Source organism: Nestor notabilis, unplaced genomic scaffold (genome assembly GCF_000696875.1).
Source record: "Nestor notabilis isolate BGI_N333 unplaced genomic scaffold, ASM69687v1 scaffold21392, whole genome shotgun sequence".
NCBI classification, from domain to species: domain Eukaryota; kingdom Metazoa; phylum Chordata; class Aves; order Psittaciformes; family Psittacidae; genus Nestor; species Nestor notabilis.
The window spans coordinates 26014-45658 of NW_009917264.1; the positions used below are offsets into that span (position 1 = coordinate 26014).

The window sequence follows — 19645 nt, forward strand, 5'->3', positions numbered from 1 at the left end:
GTTCAAATGAACTGATCACTTAGGTAAAAATGTTATTTTTCTATACAGACCCACACAAGTATCCTCCACAAATTCTATAAAGCAGTTCCTCCAAAAGGTTTGTGTTACAAGTCCATAAAATTAACAATTAGCAGGCAATGAATAAATAACAAGTCACATATGTTAATGGGATAACACCACTGAAAGGCAACAAAATTAAATGGTACCTAATTAAATTGTGGAACACACCATTTATCTTCCCCAGCCACCAATCCTGCTGGCAAGGGCTGCTCTGGGCAGGATCAGGCTAATCCAGCCATGAGTTCACCAAGTTTGCCTTATCTGTCGCCCACACCACCTGGTCAGTGATTGCAGACAGTATTAGCAGCTGCTGCCCCTAGTCTCCGGTATGGGTGCTTCCTAACACTGTCCTTGCTCTCCCAGGTCACCTCCTATCAAGCTGATTGTGGGAGGAGTGAGCTGGTGTTGACCACCAGCAGGGGCACCACTGAAAATGAGACTGACTTCAGCTGAAAGATTTTCTTCTTTCTGGTTGTCAGATGCTGGAAGATGCTCATTTTTAAGGTAAATTCATTAACCTCTTGGCTGAGGAAAGCTTCCTGAGGGTAATGAGCTGCAATGCCTGATATGAAGTAGGTGTGCACACAAATTTGGCATTTACCTGCTATTCATGTGTTTGATTTTGAAATGAAGTGAAAAAAATGCACAAATATTGAATCTGCTTGACAGCCAGCACCACATAATGGCAGTAATTTCAGGTATAGCCTGTTCCTTTGTAGCACCCACTGTTCCTGCCAAGTCATGTTATCCCCCACATACTCTTTCTTGATGCTGATTCCCTCCTTTAAGGCAAGTATGCATACCCAAAAGCCCAGATCACCAGGATGCTTTACACTTGGTACAGCCATCCTTCAGCACCAGACAAGCAACTCAGGAATTAAAGGACATTCTTCCCATTTGTGGAATCCTCAACAAACACCATATTATCTTACTTAGTTGTGGTATGAATGTCCTGCTTGACTTTCCAAGCTGACAAGGCATAATGGAACAAATTAAAACCACATTTATTCTGTATCATTTTTGCTGATATAGTTAAAGCTAAACCTGCCTGTGACTTGCCCACTTCTGCCAGTGTGCTTCTGAAAAGCAGAATAGCTGTGAAAGACAGAAACCTCAGAAAGAGACAGCAATCCCAGAATTCCCCTAAATCAGGGTCAAACCCTGAACTCATCAACTCTGAGTAAAGTGGTTTTGGTAAACCCAAATCAGGTACCCAGAGCAATGCAGGTTTCCAATAAATGCCAAGACAAAGCCTTTTACTTTGATCTGACTGATGTTTTGAGTTGATTGAGAGTAGACAGGAACCAAACTGCAGTTCCCACTGCAAATGTTCACCCAATATCTGCAAAGTTTATGGCAGAGATAGCCTTAGTTTTGGTTAGACTGTCCCAAACAGAGGAAATTATTCATGCACATGAGGATGTGATTGACATCCGTCAATATTCACCCATGGTGTTCTGATTTCACGCATGTTTGGGCCTAAGTCTTCTGCGGTGACCAGAATGGAGCAATGGAATTTGCTACCAATCTGGCATATCTTCATTTGATAGCTTTACAAACTAATTATCTGATTTAAGAATGCAGTAGATTTAAGAATGCAGTGTTTAAAAACACATATTGAATGTCAGATAACACAATCAAACATATGCTAAGGTACAGAGTATTCATAAAGGATGCCAGAATACTATCCATCTACTGGTGGGCAGCACACATTGAATAAATGGGTAAATGCCACTAAGTTGTATCATTTTATCGGTTCATAAATATCACTGCCAAATCAAAGCAGTTATCCATTATTTGCCCAATAGGCACACATTATTTTCCTTCATTATTTAACCTGCTTTAGTTTGATCCTATATAAGCTTTAGTTTGATCCTATATAAGCTTAAAACTGTGGGAAAAAAATACGGCCTGTATAGAAAATTGCAGTGGGATTGTAAAAGATGTAGAGCTTGCGGAAGAAAATGAACTCTAAAAGCTGTTTTCCTTGTTTATGTGCTCTCTCTAGGCCCTCGTGTTTACATAAGGCTCAATATATGATCAAGTTACCTCGCATCAGCCAGGCCATGGTAATTGTCTGTAGGTGCACTTTTGGATTGTTGCAAATGCAAGAAGATTTAACTCAGTTTAAGTCCCTTTCATTGCAGGTAAAACTAACACAACTTACCTTACATTCCCTTTGGGGTGGGGGAGTATGTGCCTTACTCACACACAGTGGATATCCAATGTCCCAGAAGCCTTATGCTGTGTCTGAGGATTATGAAAGGCATCCTAAAAGGCATCTGGGACAGCTTGTCTTTTTTCTGCAAGTATATGGCACAGGCACACAAATGAAAGACCTACCTGCCATGCCTCAACCTTCTTAATGTCTGCACAGGATCCGTTTGTAAAGAGTCCTTTCCCAGGGGTACAGGTATATATATCCTGCAAGGCATGGGCAATAGAATATACTGCCAAATACACATTATAGGATATCCGCAAGTGCGTGTAGTCCATGTACGGTGTCTCCACACTGGTGATGTTCTCATCCCCTGTGCATGGAGGTCGGAAGGCAGCTGTTCCATTTCCGGCTCCCAGTCCCTCTTCATGGCTCTTGTGGAAGGAAGTTGAAGATGGAGAATTTTTGGAGCCATCAGGGAGATAGCAGTTAAATGTCTCCTCCCAAAACTCCTTGGCAAAGCCATTGTTGGTGGACTTCTTGGGATGTACCTTCTGCAAGAACTCACGAAAACCTGGAATCTGTCCTGCCTTCAGTGCAAACCCGATGGTGCTGCCAATGACACGGAAGAACTCAGGCATGGCTATCAGGGAAGAGCTGGCCCAGGCCTCACTTGCCAGCCAAATCTTGCCTGTGATGTTTCGCCTGACAATCTCTTTGATGAGAGGCTCCAGGTCTGGGCCACTGGAGAAAACAACGATCACCCTGGCTGTGGAGTTCTGGATGACCTCCACCACCTGCTGGATCTCCTCCTCATCTGAGTACTGGGAGATGAGCTCGCTAAAATCAATGCAGATGTCTCTCTCCTCTGCCTCCTCCCGAAACTTTTCAATCCCTGGCCGGCCATAGTCATCATCAGCTGCAATTGTGCCCACCCAGTTCCAGCGGAAGTACTCAATGATGTCTGCCATCGCTGTGGCCTGATGCTCATCATTGGGGATTGTGCGGAGGAAGGACTTGAACTGGTTCTTATTGCTCAGGAGACGACTGGATGAGGCATAGCTGACCTGTGAGAGCACAGTAAACAAGGAAAAAACACCATGAAGAGAACTGCCTGTGAATAAATTGCCTACATTTATCTAGCATCAGTCAACCTGTGTAACCTCGGATGGGATGAAGAGAAAGCTGAGCAGCACACTGGCAGCCATGTACTCTTAGCCTGCAGCTGCACAAGATCGACTCTGAGAATCTGTGTGTTCTTGTAGCCAACTGTCTTACAGAGGCACGCATACAGGTGTAGCTGCTCGGACCCAAGAGTCTCAAGCAAGTTCATGTCCACCTGTAAGGTCAAGGATCTGAGGGATAGAGTCAGTGACACTAGTTTGGAGCAGTAGGAAAGAGGTGAGCCACCTCACTGCACTTTCTTCCAAATCCACATACTAGAAGAATGTATCTTTTAGATAAATGAGGGCAATACAGATAATTCTGACAAAATGCAGGCTTCCCCTGGCCTCAACCAGACATGAGACAGCAGGCTGGTACTGCCACCCTGAACCTACTCTGTCTGTCTCTCCTTGCCTCTGTCCCCACCCTTAAACAGGCTCCATCCAGCATGCTATGCATGTTATATACAATCTCTGCTAGTTGAAGTAAGAATGTGGTGTATATCTGTTGCCTTGACCCTGTGGAGTGTTACAGTCAATATGGTCAATACTACCTTAGCAGTATTTCCTGATTGCTGGCCAGAATCAGCAAAGAAGCCAGTAGGTATTCCATGCTCCATGAGCCACCATTTTTCAGTTAAAATGGGATTTTATTTCCTGTTCTAAAGCTATCGAGAAACAATTTTTTTCTTTTCCTAATCAGAACAAGTGCCATATGCTCTTAAGATACAATTTGGATTTTCTACAAGTAGGAAGAAAGCCATAAAACCCAGAAGAGAATAGCTTAAAGATCTGGAGAACTTTTAAAACTCACTTATCTTTGCATTTTGAGATTGGCATCTGAACTCTTTAAGACATTTGAAAACATCTTCTATAAGCAGTTCATTTTGTACAAAGAGGAAATTTACAGAAAACCTTATCTCCTCCTTAAACTCTGGCATTTAATGTTTCTGCAAAGAAGGAAGAAAAGGAGGTGTCCTAGTGCAGTTTCAAGGACCACAGGAATACTCCTTTCACAAAGCTACACTCTCCCCTGGACAGGCTCCTGCTCAGTGCCACTCTCATCTCCCAGAACCTATTGCTAGGAGGTAGAGGCAAAGTACCCCGCTCCTGCAAGGTACCACACTCCTGCATGTGCTGTAAGAGAACACTGAGGGGAGATACTGAGAAACAGAAGTCCTAAGATTTTCAGTTTCTATGTCAGCGGAATGACTAATGAGCCTTACATTAATTGTAAAATATACCTCCAACTTGTACTGAAACACAAGGTCTATTAAGCATGGATTTGCTAATGGCCTTGCTATAAATGGCAGTGATAATGTGTATTCTAATGCTGCCCAACAAGTCACAGTTTAAAAGCCTGCTTTCAGTTGTCATACTTAACCACCTGGCTAAGATTTTGTTTCAGAACTGAACCTCCTGACATCTACCCATTTCTGCAACCTCTAGATATGACTACTGCCTGGTAGCACAAACACTGTTCAAAGGGAAAGTCTGAGAACTGCAGATGTCTCTTACACTCAGTTCAACCTACCGGCCCTTCTTGGCTGCCCTTGTTCACCTGGTAATGTGATGTGTAAATTAAAAATACCCCTTAAATGCCATTATGATATTTATTACACACCATTTTCCAATGCTACACCCAGAAATACCTAGATAGCACATACTGATCTTAGCTTAAACCATTCTTTTACCCTGCTCAAAGACTAAATGTGCATTTTTTCATACTCCTGTGAAGGAGTCAGACTGATAACATTAAATAGACAAGACATATTACTGTGTAGCAGGCAGTCAAGAATTCTTCCTTCTTCATTTTTGGTGCAGATGAAAATTGGAGCCCTGACTGAAGTAAAGGTATATCATCTCAGGTTAGACAGAGAGTACTGTGTGACACAATCTTGTTATAGGGAGTCTTGTGAACTCTGGCACATGTATTCATTTTTGAAGAGGAACTGGAAGTGTTAGGCTATGCAAGGCAACACATAAATGGATAAGGCAAAGTATTTTTTCCAAAATCGTCTTTGGAAGAGCAACAACATTAAGCTAAAATATACCGGCCTCATACTTATGGTCTTGGCAGAGCAACAAGCTTGTTAAACAAAAGGATGGGACCATGGATACTAGCACTGGCCCCAGCAAAGTCAGCATACAAGAAGGATGCTGCAACACAGGAGCTGATATAACTACACCACCACGCAGATGATCCCAGGACAAGAAGGGGCATATATGTGTGCTTTCACAAACCCTGTTTTGGAGGCTATAGGCCAAAAGAAAGGCAAGTCAGCCCAGAAGAAACATTCAGAGCACATGATCAGCACAAGCAACAGCTTTACAGATCATCTACCTGAATAACCAGAGATGCTGAGAGACCTAAGAGTAGCTGGCAGTGACTGAGTTCTGCCTTATGTGGGTTCTGTGGGAGTTGGGCATGACTAGACAGTGACCATGGTGAAGTAACATCACAATTAACCTGTCAAGGCTGGCAACTGCCAGTGACTGACCTAAAATACCCATGTTCACACACTAAACCACTCCAAAGGGCTCTAGTCTTCCTAGACTAAGTTGGCTGAATGTTCTTATTGGCTGCTTGCTAACCTTTGTGTTTTGGGGATTGCAAATAGCTAGCAAGACACATTTTCACTGTAAGAACCCCCCACATTTTGTATTGTTTTTCTCCTTGAGGTTCTATGGGAAATAGCAAAGATGAGACAACCTTTGTTTAATCTCTGCAGAGCAGAGAGGCAGGCCACTTCTGTAACCAAAACAAGAGAGGTGAAAGCGTACCTGAGGTATATAAAAGAGTCCCAGCAGATTGGCCACAGCGGTAGAGATGCCAGAGCCGGTTGCCCCCACGACTGCAATGGTGGAAGGGATATGTTCTGAGCAGTTGCAGAATTCGTCCAGGTTCAAGGAGTCTATCTTGTTCTGGGCCACAAAACTCAGTGTGGCCTCCAGGGCTTTAGAGACTGTATTGCAAGTGTCAAATATCCTGTATCCCAGGGTCATGTTGGGAAGGAGAGTTGGGCTACTGTTTATTTCTTCTATGGCAAAGATCATAGCCTGGAGCCAGCGGAAGCCTCGGAAATTATACCTGGAGGAGCAAAAATAATAATGAAATAGAGTGAGAAGGAGGGAAGCAGAGGAGACCAGGACTGAGATAGAGTGAACAATTCCAGATACAAAAGCCATTTATGCCATTTCTTGCATCCTACCAAATTTGGAAAGTTTTGCTTTTGTCTCCAGGGGTTACAGAAGAGGTGTGCATATGCTACAAGGTTTTGTTTGGTTTTTGACTTTTCAGTTTGGGAGCTCACTTCAGAGGTCATGAGGATGGGGTTTTTAAGTCCCCTAAAGTCTGGGAAAGTTGAAAAAGAACATTGCCTGGGGGGTTGGCTCTGGCCTTTCCCTTCTGCTCAGGACCCTAACCTGGATTTCGTGATTTCTGAGCAAATGCTCTGACACGAAGCTACACCTACCAGGTTTCCTTCCAGGCTCCTCTGACATGTTTCTGAATGCAGATGGCAGTGTGTGCTAAACCTGTGCTGAGCGTGATGCTGCCAGGGACTCTGGCTCAGGGGTACTCGGTGTGTCAGCTCCTCATGGCTTTAGGCAGGCAAAGCAAGCTGAGGCACAGCACTGGCATGCCACTGGAGCTCTGCTCAGGGAAATGAGACCTCATATCACACACTTCACATTGTGAGGAGAGAGCACAGTCAACCTGTTTATACCAGAGAACACAGACATGCTATAAACAGAAATCCAGGCATAACTTGCTAAGTTGTTAATTAGTTATTTCAGTGCTTTCACTGAAGGAATAACTTTTCTCTACTATTATAGTGCTCTCATACATTTGCTTTAGACACCAGCTCAGAAGACACCCTAAGAGACAGCCAATGAAAAAACTGCATTTTTTGAAGTCTCTTCTAATCTCTAAAATGGAGAAGCTGAATTTTCTGACTATCTCTCAGCAGTCCGTGGAGCTAACCCAGAGCTGGGGAGTGGTAGTAAGTGTGCTGCAGTACCTGGGAGTCCCTGTTCAGAGCATCACAAGGGCTGGCAATGAAAGAAGATGAAGCAGGGTGGCTACTCATCCACAAAACAGAGAAGCTTCTTTGTGGAAAGCAGCAGGAAGAAAGAAGCTTTGATACATGTTATTCTCAAGTTTTACTTACTGTGTTTTCTCCTACACAAGCAACCAGTTGTGTGCCTGTGAAGCTGCTGTGTTTTAGGGTAATTCAGCTAGAACAGCAGAATCTTTCATGAACTGAAACCTGCCTTTCCTTATAACGCACTATGGGTCAGGCCTGCAGTTAGTTTGCAGTTTTGTATTGAGTTGCAACTGAAAACAGGAAAGTGTCAAAGCGGTTATCCTTGAGATCCACTGGGAAACTGACAGGCTCTTCCCAGAACTGGAAGAGCTTGGGGAAATAGCCTGCCCAAGAACAGATTCTATATTAAATGGTAAATTGTAGGTTTCACTTGAGTGCCACTTTGAAATGCCTTGAGAGATGTTTCTATTACCCAGGTGAAGATTTCTGAAGATAAGTTTTATGAAATCACAAACTTTCCACATAATCCGAACTTTTTAAATTGCTGGATTAAATGAATCACTTCTGGTTAATGTCAGCTGTGTCTGACTTCTTCAAACGGAACGAACGTAGCCACGTTACTTCCATTCCAGGAGTTTTAGCTGATTCATCTGGGATCAGAATTTCTAAAGATACCACATATCAGGTTTATCCTTAGGTCTTAAAAACTTTTATTCAACTTTTGTCACCTGTCCAGACATCTTCGGCCAACTTTCAAATGAGGTTCTGCTCTGAAGTTGTACCTCAATATCCAGGCAGCACAGTTTCAGTACAAAATGTTTGAGACCGATAAAAATCCTTGCTTAGAAATTACAACCCAAGGGACAGCTTTTTCAAGATCACTCTTTTTAAGGACACCCTTTAGAATATGGGAGCGTGGGTCACCATACGAAGTAATTTGGTCCTTTAGATGATCTTTTCTTCTAGTTCCAAACCACTGAGGAGTGAGATGCAGTGGGAGAGCTCGGAAATAAAAGGGAAAGTCTCAGAGTGAATGAGGCAGTGAGTGTTGTGTACAGAAAAAAGACATGCTGGGCACACCATGTTGCCTCACGTGGTCAGTAATGCACATGGGATGAATGGCAGCAAGGAGGGGTTTTGTAACACTTCTCTTTAGAAAGCTAAATATGTTTACAGATATTTTTAATTAGAGTGAAAATAGGATCTGAAGCCAAAAAAACCCACAAAACAAACAGCCTATACACAGGCTCCTCATGTAAAAGAGAAAAATCTGAAAGCATTTTCTGTATTTAAAGGGAAGACTGCTGAGAAGCTGGAAAGTTCAAAGGTACCACTTAACTACTGTGAAAAGCTTCACGTATTTGAGTATGTGTAAAAGTAAATTTAAGCCTGCTCACAGTAAATGATACAGGTGGAATATGACAGAAAATTATTTTGCCTGCTTGACAGCAATCTGGCTTAACTTTTTAAAATGCCTCAAGGTGATATTTTCAGGTGGTATCTTCAGAAGCAGTGAGAACTGGACTGTCCCCCCTTTGACTTCAAAGAAAATATTTGCCATTGAATTAAGTAAATGCAGACTAAGGCCCATGATACACAATAGATTTTATTTTCCTTTGTGACAAATGCTCCTGATGAGTGTTTATTTACAGCATGACGCTGGTACTTCAGCACAGGCTTGAGTTAGGACTGGTTTGATTTTGAAGGGGAAAGGAGGGCAGCGGGTGTTTTCTGGGAGCCAGACTCAAAAATGTCTCTGAGATGCTTTTGGTAATTTACCTCAAACTAGCCTAGGCAGGAGACATGCAGTTTTCCTCAGTTGTACCTCTGCTGCTAACAGCATTGGCAGACTGGGAGAAGAGGATCCGATGGGAGGGAGAGAAACACATCTTGCTCTGTCTTCTCTAATACCTGATAGGGCTTCAGAGAAGGTAGTATGACTAGTTGATGGAATGCTCTGTCAACCATTCAGAAATGTGACCGGTAATTTCCACAAAGAAACTGGAAAGAATTTGCTAACAGAAGCAAACTTTCCATTTGATTTCCAGAATATTTAAACAGCCATTGATATTTTCTTGGTGGAAAAGAAGCAGCCTCCAAAACTTATTTTCTGCCATATTACTTTACAGTAATGTTGGCAATAGTCTTGTATTTTAACATTTCTGAGATGTGGTACTACGAAAAATGGCCATTAAGCTCTAAATGAGAGATTAATGTAAATAAGTCAGTGCCCAAAGGTGTAGATAGACATTTTTATTTACTCTCATTTCTTTAAAGGTTTTCCTTCTGATGCCTGTCCTCCAACCTGTCAGAGCATGCAACCTACTGATCTTTTTTATTCCCAGGCAGGAGCACAAACAGGGAAAGGGAAATCAGAAACAATTCCTCCACAGATTCTCATTTCAATTGTCATATCTGCAAGGGACAGATTATCTTTGCAGCAGCTCAGATTGCTAGATAGCAGCTTTGTAGATCTCACTGATGCCCACAGGTTTCTTTCTAGTTGGTATAAATGTGTCTGTTAAGCGATGTCAGGCTGGCTTAACTGTTTCAGTCAATGTTACAAGGGTGTGTAAATTAAAGGACATAAGCTCACTGCATGGTTTAAGATCCCCATAGCTTCATCTCCTGTTTGTTTGTTTGTTTCAGTTTGAACAGTTCTTACTGTCTGGATCCTGCATGGAAATTAGTCCTGATCCCTGCTGGGCTCCATAAAGGAATAATTCATGGTCTCATGTGAATTTATGATCTTCATTTATCAATACTTGCAAGGCACTAAACTAAAAGCAATAGAATAGGAAGGAAAAGAAGGAGAAAGTAATGTGAAAGCTCTAAATACAGCTTTCACTTACCGTCCCATATCTGACAGACAATTTTGTTCAAGAATGGTGGCAAAGCCGGCATGTGCCTCTCGGCTCATGCCAGTACTCCTCTTTCTCTAGTGGTTGTATGCACATACTAATTTCTCTGTTCTCTCTAGATTTCCAGTACATTAATTACATGTTATTGCTGCTACTACCACTGCTATTACTAAGCTATGCAAAAGGGAGACCTTCAGCTGTTTGCTGGATTTCTGCGGTCAGTAGGTATAATGAGTTGCTTACCACTCTTCCAAGCTAGAACTATAGGTCCTGTGCAGACCAAAGAAAATTAAAAATTAAAAACTCAGAAGGTGGGTGGAATGCAAAGCAGAAAAGGAAATAATTTGGTCTAGAAAGGAAATGTTAAATATCCTATTATGTATCAAGTGCTGCAGCGGGATTAGCAAATACATCTGCAAGGGGTAGAATTAAAACTCCGTTCTCTCAGATGGACAGACAGACTCAGTGAGCTAACATGTCCCAGAGCCTCACTCTGTGAAGTCCTGCAGTATGACATGGGGATGATGTCTCACCACAGCTGAAAGCTGTGTGTCAAAGTGTGGGACCTTGGCCTGACTGCGGATCAGAATACTGGAAATATGCATTAAAACCCATGACCTAGTGACACCATATTGGCCACACTGTATCACAGCTCACTAAAGATACATTCCTCATTGCAGTTAATTACAGTAAGAGGAACATACGGGTATGGCCCATCCGTGCAGTAATGTTAACAATAACTCCAACGGTACCACCACTACCACTACTGCTAATTTACCTGAAAACAAGAACAGACAGAGGAATCAGGTTATGAATAGGCCTTTGCAGGTGCTGACAGGGAATGGGGGGTCAGGGATTGCTTGTGCTGTGCTCAGCCATTGTCTCCACTGCACACATCAGATGTTCATCAGAGAATGTTACAAGGAAAGTTGCTGCAACAGCACCTGAGGTTTATGTACACAGAAGGTGTATTTATATCAAATGTGGGATACTTGATTGCTTAAGCAATAAACAGGAAACAAAATTGCGCTCACTTTCTGTACTCCTATCTGACATTTGGTATGGCAAAATCAAGAGTCATTTTTCACTTTGCACTCTACAACTCTGCTTAAAGCACGAAGATGCATTTTCAGTAAAATCTGCCAAAAAGAATGGAGAACAGGCTGTTACTGTTCTCTTTACCTTTCATTGCTGAGTTATGTATATATAATCAAGTGCAAGGTAGGCACAGTAGGTTCAGACCAGTACATACGCTGAGCTGGGGAGAAAAAGCATGAGGAGTGTGAAAAGTGAAAAAGGGTATAGTAACTGTCCTACCCATTTTGAGAAGCCCTGTTTGGGTGCATAGGTATGCCACTGAACACAGATAAATGTGTGGAAAAAGGTCCAAACAGCACAGATCAGGTTGGACAGTCCTCAAAAGAAAGGAAAAGCCACATTACCTTAAATTGTTTGATACTGAACTCCAGAAGAAACCAGGGCAACCACCCATAGGGTTTCAGTGGGACCCTTAGGTCCCTTTTCTTGTTTTCAAAGCAAGGAGCTTTTCATATGGTCTGATGACTTGCTGCTGCCTAATGGAGGAGAGTATGGGGAAAGACAGAGGATGTCCATACTCCTACAGTGACCTGGGTCTAATTTTCTTCTGTGATATGAGACACTTTCTTATGCACACAGGTATCTGAAAAGGGGACAGCTCTAAACTAATTAGCCTCAGCCTTGAAAAGAATACAAGAGTGCTGGAGAAGGCTCAGAGAAGGGCAACAAGGACATTCAAAGGTATGGGACAGATATAGCATATTTGGGTTGGCCAGGTACGGCCACACTTAAGCTCCTCTAGCAGATTTCCCACCCCACAGAAGTTTTTGACACTACAAGATTGAGGAGATTTTACTTTGGGAAGAAACTGGAGCCTTTCCACCCCCTGTCTGCCCGCCCCCAAAAAATGATTTCAATCATGCAGATCAGGCAACTGTCTAGAACTGAAGAAACTCAAACATGATATGAAAGATTCTAGCTCGTGACTTGAAGAATGTATTGGGCTCTTAGAGTCAGCATGCACAAACCTGTCACAGGCTACCACCGAACCACAGAGTCCAAAACCATAAAGGACCACCACAGCTGTGTTGAGAGATCCCTGTACAAGTCCAGTCAGAGGAAATTTCTGACTTAAATGCTGCTGAAAATTGAAAATCCTTTCAGGAAAAATATCTGTTCTCAATTTAACTGTAGCAGTAACAAGGAATACACATAAACTGTTCCATGGAATAAATATCTTCATTCCTAAAATGTAATGACCATTCACAAAAAGTCTTCTCAACCAATTTCTTTTGAATTAAACCTTTCCTGGAAGTGGACATTTTCTGTTAAAGACATCTGCAATGAAGGAACTTCCAGTCTTCCTGGTCCAACCACCTTATCCTTGTTCCTATCGTAATTGCTGCTACCTCTGCAGCTAGATCTCCGACCTTCATTAAGAATTCTCTTTCTATTTGCATTATGCTGTCAACTCACAGTTTAGCCAGTTCCTTGAAGGAGTGCAGCAAAGTGCCACAAGCGCCTGCTCCTTCAATTAACTCCTCTCTTTTGCAACTGCAGCTTCTTGGTGCAGGGATAACAGGTACACAGATTTTGACCCAGGCAAATTTCAGGTGGAGGATGGCTGTGAGCAGATCAAATGGTGCCCAGAAGCATCTCCCATCGTGTCCTTAAAACAGCTGGTCTGGCTTTTCAGGATTCGCCTGTTGCTGGCAGTGCTATCTCATTAATAAGTCTTTGGCAACCACATGCTTCTACTACTTGGGGGGGAACATTCTCCTGTAATGCATTCTAATAATGGGACCATGTCAAGACAGTCACTGAGGCTGACTCAGCACTGACAGAAATGAAAGCTATGTAGTTTGCAAATATCTGCACTGTCCTGCTTGCCACCTGGAGTAGGTGAAGAAGACAATGAAGCTGAAAACATCTATTGCTTTTCAGCATTCCACTTTTAAAATACATTATCTGGGAGAGTAAAAAATTATGAAAGTCTGGCAGAGCTTCTTGCTCCATGAAGTAGACATCCCACATACAATTAGTTCATGTCTTTCCTATGCATGCACAGAAGAAGCCAAAGGAACCCCTGCTTAATTGCACTTCTTTTTTGTGTGCTCTGTATGAAAGCATCTGGGGATGATCTCATAACCTAGATGGATGCGTCTTGCTCAGTGTCTCAGTGGGAAACTGCACCTGAAATCTGTAAGCATAGGAGGAATGCTGTCAGCCATTCTTCACTGCCGTCTGCAAAAAAACTGTACTACATCCCCAGTCTAGGATGAGCAGCACAAAAAATTCCAGATACACAATTTTTCACATATGATTATGGAAGAGCTCCCATAACACTGAAGTGTTTTCACATGCATGGACACAACAAAATTCCACATCAATTTCTTGTATTTTATTTATGTGACATTTTAGTTGCAATCAGTTTCTGTCACATTTTCCATTTGTTATATGTATTATGTGTCAGGTTGTAAGGTTAAAAATTCCTCATGTTTCATCCTAAAAATGGCTACACTTCAATAGTAAGAGAAATTGTTTTCATGTGCATTTCTTCATCCAGGGGTTACTGCCAAAGGCTGAAGACAAAACCTATATGCACTGTCTGTGTAGAAAAAAAGGACTTTGGGTGAGGAAAGCCTGGGTAAGGAGTTCAAGTCTGGGACTTGGTAAAGGTCCTAAGGAGATATCTCCGTGTTCAGTGGGGATTTTTAAAAAGCAGTGACCTATCTCACTTCCACCTCTTCAGTTTTTAGGCAACTGAACAGTTTGTAAAATCTTAGAGGACGAGAGACAGAACTGGGGGAAAAAGTATTTCTAAGCTATTTTGCTGTGCATGACAGTAACCAAATGAACTTAAGGGGACTATGGGTTATTTTCTATCCTTCTACCATGAAAGCTGAGTGTCAGATACTATTCAAGTATCTACTGTGACTGGCCAAATAGATCAGTAAATTAATGTTTTATTAGCTTTGAGTAATACAAAGATTGCCTTCTTTCACTGTCCAAATATTATTTCTGTTACTGTTCAACATATGCACTTCCTGACCTTACACACTTGGTTTTTCTATTATTTACACCATACCTTCCCATTGCCCCTACAAGCATCAGATCACAGAGTGTATTTATACAATGTGTAGCATGTCACCTGGAGTTGAGAAAGGTCAAGACTTCCCCAGCAAAACTTTTTCTGGCTTACCTTATGCACTCCACCGATTCCGGTCTTGATTTTAGATCCTGGTCTTTAGCAGCCACTCCAAAATGAATGGGGAACAATCCTCCAAGAATAATGTCTCCCTTCTTCTGTGCCCGTTGGTTTGGCCCATAGGCAGCAGTGTTCCAGGTAAATAGCAAAAGAATCAAGCAGCAGCTATATAAAGTCATTGTTCCTCTTTTCACCAGGGAGTTATAGGATGCAAAATTGGAAAAGATGATGTAAGAAAGCAGATGTTGTAATGTCTATGCTTTTCCTTTCTTTAATATAGCACAGAGATGATATGGGACACATGTCTGCAGGGAGATAAGCAATAAGGTGGCAGCCGCAGTGCTGATGTTTCTCCCTCTGTCTTCTCCATTGCAAAACAAAAATTCAGCAGTCCTTCATTCTTCATAACCAAAGCATTACGGAGAGCCCATCTCTGAGAACTGTAAAAGAAAGACACGAAAAGTGATCCCAGCTACACACCAGGGCCACATGCTGCTATGGTGGTTCTGCTTTGTCAAATCAACTTCTCAGTATGCCACGGAGTCTGCCCCCGCTCAACCTGTCTGGGACACATACCAACCCTGACAGAGTAAGCCAGGCACCCCAGTGATGCCAGCCACACCTCCTCAAACAAGTGTGAGATGCCTGATTCTATGGTTCTGTGTGACTGGTCACAGGAGACCCTGTAAAACCTGTGACTGGACATCCATGAAGACAGCACACAGTGAGATACTTGGATGGGCAAGTGGGAAATAAGGATGCATCAAATGCAGTAAGAATCAAACCTTTCTCTTAAGCGAATAACTGTGATAATCTTTAGATGTTGGTCCATCCTCTCCTTTTCCTTGACTGTTCTTAACTCTCTGGTTTGAACTTATCCTTGCTAAAAATGAAACAAGGACACAAGAAAGACTTCCTTCTCATTGAAAGTGAAGATGACTTCCAGGGAAGCCTTTGAAATCCATATACTTCTCCATAAGGAATCATGAAGGCTTGAAAGGTTTGGTGATTATGTCATTGCAAGCTTAGCTGTAGAGCTTTAAAGCCTACATCCTGGGATGAGAAATACTGCAGCTTCTCTGTGCTCAATATATTCTCCCTGCAGCATATCTAGAGGCCTGCCAAATGAAGAACTAACGTGGATATGGCTATGGGGGAGGAAGTAGCACACAAAAATCACAATACACAGCTCTTCAGCCTATTTGGAATAGAATCATAGAATGGTTTGGGTTGGAAAGGACCTTAAGATCATCTAGTTCCAACCCCCCTGCCATGAGCAGGGACACCTTACACTAAACCATGTCGCCCAAGGCTCTGTCCAATCTGGCCTTGAACACTGCCAGGGATGGAGCATTCACAACTTCCTTGGGCAACCCATTCCAGTGCCTCACCACCCTCACTGTAAAGAACTTCTTCCTTATATCTAATCTAAACTTCCTCAGTTGAAGTTGAAACCCATTACCCCTGGTCCTACCACTACAGTCCCTAATGAAGAATCCCTCCCCAACATCCTTGTAGGCCCCCTTCAGGTACTGGAAGGCTGCTCCAGTAGGAGAATATATCAATGTGAAAAGGTCTAAATAATGTGAATATATAAAGTGAATAGGTCTAAAAGCTAGTAGTACAAACCTGAAGTTAGTCAAATTCGGAAGAGAAGTTAGGCATATGTTGCTAATCCTGAGGACACTGAATTTCTGAAGCAAGTTATCAAGAGTTTTCAAGTGCTGGGAATCTTCTTATGAGGATGATGACTTATGTACTAAGCGTACCTGGACAGACTTGACCTCCATCTAGGTCAAAAAAAGGAGATACTGCAAGGAAACAGTGTGATCATGAAGGTTCTTCTAGTAGCTAGCCTTAATAATTACATCTGCTGTATGACCACCAAGCATTTGTAAATACTGTATACATTTCTGTTAAAATGAAGGTCCAGATGCAGCAGTCAATGGGCAAAGAGACAAAGCTCACATCGTTCTCATGCCTCTGTGGTCAACACTTAGACAGCTGGGTAGATGCTGCATTTCCCTGTGGTAGATCCACTCTGAACTGTTCTTTGGTCCTGGCTTGAACAAGTGCAATTTATTGCCAAGGGCAATCAAATCTTGGGCTGGAGATCAAAAAATATCTAGGCAAACAATTTTCTACAAGGAAATGGGGAGTCACATGGAGAGATTTTGTAGGAACATACTGGTTTTCCCATGAAAAAATATGTATTTCATGTTCACAGCATCCAAGTGACTCAATTCGAAGACAGAAACTCACATTTTTTACAAACTTGACTGTTAGATCCCTACTCCTGACTGGGGATTTCAACACCATTCTCAAAATCTAAAACATGGACATTAAATGTCCAGTTGCTGCTGACACTGGCAGTCGAACACTTCAGAATGTTCCTCTGGCAAGCAATTGGAATTATGTTACATTGCTCTAGTCAGGATGCAATACTGTATACCACTTGTGTGTTGTCTTTACATCTGCTTGGTACCCTTCACTAAGGAGCCACTGGTATTGGTGTTGTGGCCCTTTGACAGCAGGATGATCAAACTTTAACCAGAGCCAGGATTAGGTGTTGAAAAAGCTGTGCCACAAGTAAGCGTCCCCACATTTTTGGGTTCCCATTTTTCTTGGCAGACAGTACTTGCTACTTCAGTGCCCAACAGAATAAGGAAGGAAATACTCTATCACATTTCAGCTATGGAAAGGTCATCCTCCTCTCGCCACTTATGGATTCAGAAAGGATAAAAAAAGCATATCAAACATTTTTTAGATGGATGTTCTCTCTCTCCACCTGGCTGAGGCTAACTCTGCCAGATCCTATGAGGCAAATTACTGGAAGGCAAACAATCACTGCAGTTAGCTGTGGACACTTTCCATTCTGTCCTAGCTCATAAAGCCCTCCTGCCATCTGATGCCCCATAGAAATATGAATGGGTGTTCTGGGCTTGTGGCTGGAAGAAAGACATGGAGTGCCAGCTGCAGAAAAGTGTTTCACACCATGGCCCACTCTTTTGACACATAGCTAGCCTTCCTGTGCATACAGCCAAACAGAACGGTGAAAGTGCAGCAAGCTCAGTGCTTCAGGAGTGCATCAGATATAGTGCAGAAGGGAAGGTCAAGTATATCATGCATGCTGTCTGCATCTGCTCACAGCCCCTTCCCTGCCCCACTGTGAGGACCAGTTCGGAAAGTTTCCACTCACATGAAGAACCACGACCAGAGCATCATGGTAGATGATGCTACTAGTCAGGATGCACTACTCTGCTTGTCCTTTTTCCCAAGCACTGCTCAGACCAGGCAGCAAGGAGACATATATTCAAACTGTTCTGCTATTGTCAGCCTGCTCCTTGCAGCCCTCTTTCCAAGGGCACCCTCCCAGCACTAGGTGAACTAATAGCATGGTGGCCCTGAGGAAAAGAGTGGTCTGCTCTCCAGCAGAACTGCTTCACCTACTTTTCAGTCTGTTCTTCAACCACATCCAAAGGTGGGTAGGGCTCTCATGAATTGTTCTGGGGCCTGCAAATACTCTATGAGAGCCTGGGGTGACAAGTGAGGTCCATCACATGAGCTCTGGTCCAGCCAGTCACAGCGTGAATCTTGCATCCCAGTGGAGGAATGTGCGCTGCCTTTGGTGCAACTGATTGCACTTGCCTCTTTGCCTGCTTCATTGATATATCTGAGTAGATACACATCCTGCTTAACCACCATTTCTGTTTGGCACAGGCACGAAAAGCTAGGCTGGGAGCTTCTGTTCTTAGAAGCAACTATGAGTTGAACAATATATTTTTACACTCATTTTGATTAGCTTCTGTGCATGTTCCAGAATGAGCAGTCACAAGAAAATCAATAACAACAGGTTAAAATTGGGTTCTCTTCTGGACAGTTCAGTAAGAAATATCAGTCAAAAATAAGTAAAATGCTCTCCTGGGTAGCAAAGCGAGATTAAAAACCATGAAGTAATGTGGCAGTATTATTAAAGTCAATCTAAATACGCCTGCAGCTACTTTGGCTCAGAAACACCCTTCCCAGTGTAGCATATAGCGCAAATGAAAGCAGCTCAGAAAGCCAGCAAAAAAGTTGTGTGTCCAGGAGTGATTTAGTGGTTAGAAAGGTTGGGACTGTTTAAATTAAGAGAGGATACAAAGGAAAGGGAAGAGCAGAAAAGACCTGAGATTATAAACAGTACATGAAGCCTGTTGTGACAGGCAAGAGCTCATGGCTGACACTTGTGGGCAAAGAAAAGCAACCCAGAACTTTTGCCAGAGGCCACTTTCTGTGGGGATCCCTCTGCCTGCATCTGTTAGAGATTGAGGGGGATGGCAGGGGAGCCATCATCATGGACACAACAACTGTGCTAGGGCACAGCATTCTTGTTTAAGTTCGAGGATAGTATGACTAAAATGCTGCTTAATCCCATCCGGTAAGGAATGGGCAAATCCTGCTGTGCTCGGGGGCAGGCCGGGGGGGTCACCCCAGTCACCAACGTAGCCTTCCAGGAGAGCAGAGAGGAGCCCTAGGAAAAAGAAACAACAGGAAGAGGGGTCTGGATTTTAATTCTTTCACTAGTTTTATAACAAAGAAGCAGCAGGTAAAAAGCTCATTCAGCTGATTCAGCTATACTGAGGTGAGGGCCGGTGCAGGTGGGGTCAGAGCTTTGAAAAGAGATGTTTGAAGCAGGGAGAATAATTTCTGAAGGGAAGCTACAAAGAGATGTGATGGTCTCACTAATGCTATTTAGCCTAGGGCATTCCCTCCCCTGTCTCCTTCCTGGCTGGCAAAGAGACCTTACTGCATGCTCCTTCAGTGACAGGGATGGAGGAGGCCAGAATGGGGTCCCCTGAGTCTGGAACCAAACATAAGACCCAGCCAAGGTGGGATGGTATCAGTGACTTCCCCATCTGCTGTGGGCAGAGGGTAAGCTTGAGACCACAGCCTCCTGATTTATTACTGGTTTTCTGCTTTCCCTTTAATAACACTTTCTTTTACCTTCAGGGTTCTTTGCTTATGAAAAAGGAAACTGTTTTCATCATGAACAGACAGACAATGTAATTTAGTATTCTGGGATGCTATGGAGGGGTTTGAGCTGATGCAACCGAGTATTTAGGAACCGC

The 19645-nt window shown here is 42.9% G+C and overlaps 1 protein-coding gene across 1 annotated transcript in view; it reads right to left on the reverse strand.

Moving 5' to 3' along the window:
* Positions 1-14968, reverse strand: part of CASR (calcium-sensing receptor) — a 37137-nt gene extending 22169 nt beyond the window's left edge. The window contains exons 1-3 of the mRNA XM_010009147.1: positions 14532-14968; positions 6166-6472; positions 2404-3285 (exon numbers count right to left, since the gene is read on the reverse strand). Of these exons, the coding sequence (XP_010007449.1) occupies positions 2404-3285; positions 6166-6472; positions 14532-14716 (1374 nt within the window). The 5' untranslated portion in view covers positions 14717-14968. The remainder of the gene's footprint in view (positions 1-2403; positions 3286-6165; positions 6473-14531) is intronic.
* Between the last annotated feature and the right edge of the window lie 4677 nt (positions 14969-19645).